Here is an 8,832-nt window from a genome sequence, read left to right on the forward strand (position 1 = left end):
GTGTACTATATTTAAAAAAATGTTCATAACATCATTATTTTTTTAAGTGGTACCTGTTTTCAAGGAAGAACAGCTGTTTCTCTTGCAAAAGAAAAGATGTTTGCTGCCATCTAGTGGTGATACTGTATCATTACAATCAAAACCCAATATTCCACTGCATTAAATCTTTTGTAGTCCATCTGCTAGTATTTCATGATTCTTGCATAGCATAACCATGTAGCATAGCCACACATATACATCTGATTTCTTTTTATTATCATCATTATTACAGCACGTTAAGTACAGCTTGACAACATACTGTAGTGCATGTGACACACAAAACAACTCATTATTGATGGAGTGATGCTGTGAAAGTGGTTGCATGAATTATAACAATGCCACAGTTATACAAATATGGATATGGAAAATCATACACGCTACTATATCCTGCTTATTGCTGTCAGTTGTTTGCACTCCTGTGCATGCACTTCACACTGAATGACAAGCTGCATCTAGAACATTACAGTATCCAGTTGTCATTACAGGCTGCAAACCATACAGTAGGGAGGTAAAAGTTTGTAGATTGAGTTTATCTATACAATAAAAATGTACAGTATTAATGTTTTATTGGGCTTTATCAACAAATAATAGTCAAAAACCAACTAGAAAACAAGAATGAGCTGTTGAAGAGTATTTATGTGCGTGTTTGTGTTTGTGTGTGGGTTTATTAAGGTGAACTGAGGTACATCGTCACAGCAGGGGTGAAGATTAGGACCGTTCCTAATATTGACACTGTTAGGAATGCCCAGAGGAAAATCCTGTCCAACACCTGAGCCACAAACTTCCAGTCTTGTACCACCTGTATGAGAGACACAGAGAGAGAGAAAGAGAGAGGCATGGACAGGCAGAGTAAGGGAGAGGCAGAAAAAAAGCGTCCACAGGTGTTGATCTGAAACTTGAGCATAACATCTATAATTCAGGACACAATAATGATTTTGTGTCCATTTATAACGCTTACAGATGAAAAGAGAAACTAGGAGTGAAATTTTAATGAGCAAGAAGCTGTTACACTATAACAAATTCCAAGAGAATGTAACACAACATGAATGCAAACACATTTCATCCCACGCCTTCCCTCCTGCCCACCCACTCACACACCTCTCGTATGAAGTGCTCCTTTTTGATGTGACGGCTGATGTAGCGAACTGAAGTCGTGGCTTTCTCTAGCATGGCAAGCCAGGCTTGGTGCTCGTCTTCCTTCCCCCCGAGGGGTCCTCGCTGCTGGCCAGCACTGTGGCCGGTAACCCCCCTCCTCCCCGCACCTTTGCGGCGCTTCAGCTCAGGGCTGGACAACTCCATATCTGGGTAGTGGTATCTGAGAATAATAGAATCAATTTATTTCACATATGTATCCTTTGATATATATGGGTGGATATTCATTATGGGTGATCATAGCTTACCTGTCAGTGTGCCCCCTCATACAGAGCAGTCTGGGCAGTCTCTGAAGGAAAAGACTCTTTACCCAGGGGGCCATGGGGTGGTAGGTTGCAGAGGAGCGATGATGGACATTAATGACAAAGACGGTGACGATGATGGAGAAGGTGACAAAGATCATGATGAACAGCAGGTATTCTCCAATTAGTGGGATCACCTGGGACAAAACATAAATAAAATGGTTATCATCTGCTCCTTTCAAACATATCATTGTATGTATCATAGAGTTATGGTGTTACAGATCTTGATTTATTTCGGTACGTTTGTTAAAAATAATCAAAATAACACATTGACTACATTCAAAATCCTTCATTCCTTAACTTGTCACTGTTGTCATTTTTCTAAAAAAATAAAAATCACACTATGCAAATCACTATCATTTTAGATGGAGTTTTAGTGACCATAGTTTGTTCAGTACTCAGTAATTAAGTACATTTACTAAGGTGCTGTACTCTCACATTTATACTTTACTTGAGTAGTACAAAGTAAGATGCATAACACATGTGTTTTCAGTGATGTGGCTGATCAGATCTGTTGGAGTTGTGCTGGGATTGACATGAGGTCACTGGCTACTAATAAGATTGGTAATAAAAATAAAATGACTTGAAATTTTGAGTCCTTTGCACTGCAAAAGTAATCCTCAATAGAGAATTTGACCATTGTAAAAGCATTTCAACAGATGTATTATAATGGACTATAGTGTGTAGTGAAAAGTCAGTGATTTTGAATGCTGTCTTTTTAAGCTGTTTTTCCAATATGTTCTACATTGGGCTGAGATGTATCCAAAGCCAGTAGCTTGTTAATTGAGTTGATGTGCACTTTAAGCAGCAGGTAATTGAGAGGACTGTGGCTGTGATTTGTGTTAATTAGGGCATACTGCAAATAAGATTACAATTAGGATAACTGAACACAGGAAAAAAGAAGTGTAGGGAGAGAAAAAAGGCAGTGGAGTAGGACCTTTTTGAAGTCACATTGACTTCAATATAAACCCTCAAGTTTTCCCACCTTTGAGGAAGATGGAATAATCTCTTCTATGACCAGGAGGAACACAGTGAGTGACACCAGCACAGATGTGGAAAGTGACAGTTTCTCTCCTTCGTCTGATGGCAAATAGAACACGAGCACAGTAAGAAAGGACAGGCCAAGGCATGGGATGATGAGGAAGAGGGTGTAGAATAAAGGTAGCCTCTTGAGGATGAAGGAGTATGTTAGAAAAGGGTACCAGTAAACCCCGTCCCTCCTGCTTCCTTTGACTCCTGTGGCATTGAGGATCTCCCACTCGCCGTTATCGAAGAAGTCTTTGCGGTCCACATAATGATCCACCAGGACCAGATCCACCATATTTCCATCATAAGTCCAGGAACCGAACTTCATGGAGCAGTTCTGTCTGTCAAAAGGGAAGAAGGTGACATCCATGGTGCAGGCGGACTTGTAGCTGGCAGGTGGGGTCCATGTTATGGTACCATCCCAGCGCACAATAGCTTTGGTCATCAAGGAGCCCTCAAAGCGACCGTCCGCACTGGTAATAGATGGGAAAGAGAGGTGATGGAAGGTTAGTAAAAAGTTACTATGACCAGGCAAGATAAGGTGTGAGGGAAACACAGAGGCAGAGAACCAGAGGCACACAGTGTGTACAAATATGCATCATACTTATCAAGCCATACCTGAGCTACTGATTAGCGCAGAGTGCTGCATAACTCACTTTTCATACAGGACGATGTCAGGAAGCCATATAGTCTCTGAAGGCACTCTGATGGAGGTAACACCTCCATAGTCATCTGGGTTCCACTTCAGCTTCACGTCAACCCACTCCTTTAAAAAAACATGAATGCATACAGTGCATGACCGGTTACCCAGTCCAATACATTTACAGTGCAGATGTAAGATGTATTTTTCCATTTCAGCACCATGGACAGTAGTCATATTCAGAGTAACAACCAGCTGTGTATAGTTATTGTATAGTGTAGTTTCACTATCCCTTCTCCCCAGTTTGTTAACTTGTCCATGTTCATTAACACATTTGTGTGGTTTTAATTCAAATCAAATTGAGTAAATGTTTGATTTCCTCAGCCACGAGATTGACATTTTGATTTTTAGTGATGTCTACCTTCTAGATGTAGAGACATGTTCCAAAATGTCTATTTGTCTAATAAATTGGTTTATGATCAAACATCTGCTAAATTAATTGGGGATGCATTAGACATTCTGATCAGCCTCAGCAGAACGAGGCTACTTTGTATTCAGCACTTCTTGGCAAATGTTAGCAGGCTAACATGCTAAACTAACATGAACATGGTAATCATTATCCTTCCTAAACACAGTTAACACCACTATGCCTAATTGCCATTAGTAGACTCTTTAGACTTAGTTTAGACATCTTGTTTATCCTCTGATAAGTTAAAGCCCTACAGTAAATGTCTGTATATCTCTTCATATTGTACCCTTTCATATCCAAATACTGGAAATAATACTGGATTATTTAGGTTTATTTAAAAAGTCCTTCAGTATAACCATACTACACCATAATGAGTGGCATCACGCTAATGGCGTCCTTTTAAATATTATAGGGTTATACTGATGATTGATAACAAACCACAGTTAATAAAGCAGCCATTCAAATTGTAGAGATCCAGTATCTGTGAAGGGTGTGGGTAGTGTTCATTTTTACCTGCCAGAGCCAGACATTTGTAGTCATCAATTGGTTCTTTTCATCCTGCAGCAAGAAAGGAAAGAAATTTTGTTCACCATTTATAAATCTTAGTGGCAGTTACTGTGAGCGATTAGAGGGGCTAATGAGGAGGTGAGAAGCAAACCAGAAGCTGGAGACAAAAAGTTGAAGAGGATGAAAGAAAGTACTTAAGCGTAGTTAGACTGGCTTTTTTTCCCAAAGTGGGTTAATTGCTTCTCTTGCTTGCCTAAAAGAAAGCACACAGGAACAGCTTGAGGGTTAAGTGCCTGGCTGCAGGGTATATCTACGTAGAGCATTTAATGAGAGAGAGAAGCACGAGGGACTCTGCAGTGACCAGTATCAATGCTGTCTCATTTGCTCAAAATGAAATGTTGACATATACTGAGTTGTATAAAATTAAATGAGAGAGGCATGGAGAGAGGGTGACCGAGAGGAATAAGAGGTCAAAGGCAGTAATGAATATATTGGACTCAGAATGATTTTCACTGTAAGCTGAAAGTCTATGTGCAGGAAAAGCCTTCCAGAAAGGTTAAAAAATAAATATAAGTAGAGTAGAGAGAAAATCTATGGGATAGATTTTGTGGTTTTTCAGCCCTCTAGAGGCACTGAGGCAAACCTGATTGCACACCCATCCTCGCTAAACAAAAATTGATCTGAGGTGTTTTTCAAAGGTGTATCGCAGTAGTTTAGTTAGACGCCACAAGAGGGCACTCTACTAAATGTTATTTCTGAGACGGCAGGAGTACAAAGATCCGATGCTGATGTAGTCAAAATGTGGCCCTCTGTGGAGTTAGGGGGGCGGCTCTATGTGTGTGTCCTTGTGTAAATAATAAATGTGATCTGGTTCCTCACAGCCTGATGGCCTCATTACTTCCTCTGCTGCTGTGAAAGACCACTTTGGACCTCTCTTTTAACCTCCCTTCCACCCTCTCTTCTTTATACTCTCTCTTCAAATTCCCTCAGCTCTTCACCCTCCTCCACTTATTTCCTCACACTGTTGGTCCTCAGTGTATGCTCTGTACTATACTTCCTCTTCTGACCTCCCTTAACAGCCACTCTCTACAGCCAATAAGCACCATTTCAACCTCTCTCCGTCTTTGTATTTGTCTTCTTCTGCCCAAGATATTAACCTTCCAGTAACCTCTTTATGTCTCGCCTCCTTCCAAATAACGGCAATCAACAATATCTTCTCAATTCTGGTAATTCCCTCCTTTACCTCTTTCTTCCTCAGAAATAATCACCAGTCCTCGTTGTAGCTACTCTATATTTTCTTTTTCCATCTCAGGGTTGATGAGGTTCACTTCCTCCCCTATTGTCTTCTTTCCTTCCTTTACTCTCTCATTTTAAAAAGAAAAACATCCCCTTATCCTCCGAGGACTTTAACAGGATTTTATTAACTATGTTACACAAGGCGATTTTAATTTTAATTCTGCAGAGAGCTTCTTTAACAGGTGCATACAGCTTTAAGTCTGTGTGCTTGGTTGTGTCACCTGGAAACATTAGAGCACCTGCGTCTGGCTCCACTTTGCTGAAGGGCACTAAGGATGTGATTACTGCAGAGACAGTTTAAAATACCCTCATCTATCTAATATTAATCTAATACATAATATATAGCAGAGCTGTCACTACGCTATTGAAGACACTGAGGTCATATCCTCAACATTTTTATTTGATTTTCTTACTAACCAGGAGGCAGTTTAGATTCTCCAATTAAAAAACTTTTAAAAATAGACAATTTAATATGTTTAAATTTGCCTACTGAAAAATAATAAATAATAAAAGGCTTCAGAGTTTCTCCCTCTGACTTTTAGTCCTGGCATTGTGGGATTTGAAACACAATTTAGACTTTAATGTTGGGAGAAAAAATTACACAATGTACAGCTGAACAACTTTGTGGCTAACTATGAAAATATCAAGCCTAATTCAGCCCTGCTTTTTGTGTCTTAGGTGTGTTTTTGTCCTCACCACATCAACCAGCTGTGAGATCTTCAGTCCAAAGCGTACAGTGATGGTGTCGTTGGCATGCTGGACAGGACGCACCCACTTCTGGTAACCCCTGAAAAGGTTCCTCAACAAGGAATCCTCCATCTCCGCCAGCGACACAAAGTCCTCTTGAGCTGTAAGGAACGAGAGAAGAAAGGACAAAATCCAGAAGAGGTAAGTTGGGGAGATAAAATTGTATAGTGTGCACAAGATAATAGCTGTGGATGAGATGAGACCAGTTGATTAAGATTTAATTTATCTACTTTGGATTATCGTTCAACAAAGAAAGGATAAAAGACCAAGGCTACACTAGAGGGAAAGTCACAGGATCACTAAAGTCATCCTGATGCGTTGTTTGGGGATGGTGAATGTCTAAAGAAAAGTGTGTGCCAATTCATTACATAGATATTTCATCAGATAAATGAAAACTTTGACCTGCTGATGGCGCCAAAAAGTCAGGGGATAACCAAATTCATCCTATGAGAACTGCGAATATCTGTTAAAAATATGTTCAATCCATCCAAAAGTTGTTGAGATATTTCATTCTGGACAAAAGTGGTGGACCGACTTAAAAAACATTCGCTGGTTCCACATTCTCAAATGTGAGGATTTGCTTTGATATACTTCATGGTAAGCAGAATCTGTTGGGATTTGGACTGTGTTTTATAATATTTTTGTGGGAGGCTTTTATGCCTTTTTATTATAGTGACAGAGGAGAGTTGACAGGAAACTGTGGGTGTTGCAGTTATGTGGTATGTGTCTAAACCAATAGATTACCAGAGCAATGAGAGGTGTTTAAATGTTTGTTGGACAAAACAAGCAGTTTGAGGACTTTGGAACAATGTGAATTCTTCCTGCATTTTAAGACATTTTATAAAGTAATTATGATTATTAAAGAAATTAATCATGAGAAATGAATCATTTAAAAAAAAAAACAAAGTTAAACATATGGATAGTTAGCTCATGTAATATTCACATGTAATATTCATGTACACAGACAGATGTGCACACGTCATCGTCTTCCTCACCGTCTTTCGATGTTTAAGAACATACCAAAACACAGTTGTGCAAGAACAAAGTGAACTCTCTCAAGAGTCTCAAAAGCAAGTGAAAGGAAAAATTAAGTCAGTGCCTTAGAGTCAGACAGACACACACACACACACACACACACTGTCAACCCCGGACTGACAGCTGGTCATGGCCGAGCGAATGCATCTAAGCTCCCAAGGCTGACAAAATGATCATGCTGACATGATCACCTCAGACAGAACAATTGCCAGGGGAGACGAGCTGAGCTCAGAGCGCTTTGTGCAGTCAGGCACAAGACATAATAGTCAGTTAAAGAGTGACGCTCACACTGAGCAGGAGACAGTACAAGGAAGTAACCATGCTTTCACTTCAACAGCCACTGTTAAGAGTCCAGACAGCTGCAAGATATCAGGTCTCTTAGGTAGAAAATTACAGAAAACACACTGATGTTTTCCACTTTTACAGACAGAGACTAACTTCACTCTGCAGTGAAAATACACTGTCAGTGTCTGTGCCAGTGCATAGGTGTGAAACTCAGAAAAGACTGAATAACGTGTTGTATTCAATAAAAACTAGAAGGTTTAGTCTAGTAGTTAGACTGTTCAGAGACTATTAAGTATAAGTTAAAGTGCACATGCTCATCAAGAGCTAAATTTCCAGTTGTCCTTAAGCAAGACACTGAACCTCTCCACTGTTACTCATTGTACATAACTAAGATTCAGATGACAGCAGCATTCGCTGGATGCTCAAAGCATTATGTGGTATTTGTACTTGAGCTGTAACTCAGCTGCGGCTCTATCAGCTCAGAGCTCTGAGCATTCCTCCACATAAGAGGACGATATTTGGCACTGCCTACAGTATGGTAGTGTGGCAACACAGGCAGAGGCCAATACACAGAAAAGAGAAGTTTGATTCAACAGCCTCTCAAACAAGGGGAATGGAGCAGAGGAGTGGAGAGAGCTGATAAGGAAAGAGTGAAGCAGAGTGACCCAGAGCAATTCCCTCTAGAGTCTGAGAGAGACAGAACGAGGGGGGCAGGGTAGAGGTTGGTACAGAAGCAGAAGTTAACTGGGGCAAGTGGAATGAGAACAGACAGCAAAACAGATAGAAAAGAAGAAAACAAATTCCCATTTCAACTTGTGTCTTAAGATAGATAAGTCTCCTACAGTTCAGGCTGTATACATACACTTCACAGTCTGCTGCTATAGTTCATAGGAGAGAGCGATGTAAGGATTTTATGAATTAAACTTTCTCTGTCATGGATGGTCAAAGAAATAATGCAATAGCTGTATCTTCTTCGTCTGTGTGTATATTTCTTGTTTAATTCGTCACTTGTTGAGGAGGCTATTTCAACAGGACTAAGGTTTAGGTTTGAAGGTAGAATTTATATTATACAAAGAGGATATGAAGAGCAAAATTCTGTATTATATCATTCATAAAGTAATAGTTATTTCCATTATTGAATAATCTGATGATTATTTTATCAGTTTATCATTTGGTCTGTTAAAATGTCAGAAAATGGTGAAAAATGAACATTACAATTTCCCAGAGTCAAAGATGATGGCTTTGTTTGTCCAGTCAAGGCCCAAAAGTCAAAGATATTCAGTTTAATATCAGATATGGCAAAGAAAAGTGAAAAGTTTAAAGCATCTTGCTTT

The 8,832-nt window shown here is 39.7% G+C and overlaps 1 protein-coding gene across 1 annotated transcript in view; it reads right to left on the reverse strand.

Moving 5' to 3' along the window:
* Positions 1–706: 706 nt before the first annotated feature.
* Positions 707–8,832, reverse strand: part of chrnb3a (cholinergic receptor nicotinic beta 3 subunit a) — an 11,802-nt gene continuing 3,676 nt past the window's right edge. The window contains exons 2-8 of the mRNA XM_062427518.1: positions 6,128–6,279; positions 4,142–4,186; positions 3,176–3,285; positions 2,479–2,992; positions 1,440–1,630; positions 1,138–1,354; positions 707–838 (exon numbers count right to left, since the gene is read on the reverse strand). Coding sequence (XP_062283502.1) covers positions 707–838; positions 1,138–1,354; positions 1,440–1,630; positions 2,479–2,992; positions 3,176–3,285; positions 4,142–4,186; positions 6,128–6,279 — 1,361 coding nt within the window. The remainder of the gene's footprint in view (positions 839–1,137; positions 1,355–1,439; positions 1,631–2,478; positions 2,993–3,175; positions 3,286–4,141; positions 4,187–6,127; positions 6,280–8,832) is intronic.

Source organism: Scomber scombrus, chromosome 2 (assembly GCF_963691925.1).
Source record: "Scomber scombrus chromosome 2, fScoSco1.1, whole genome shotgun sequence".
Lineage (NCBI taxonomy): Eukaryota > Metazoa > Chordata > Actinopteri > Scombriformes > Scombridae > Scomber > Scomber scombrus.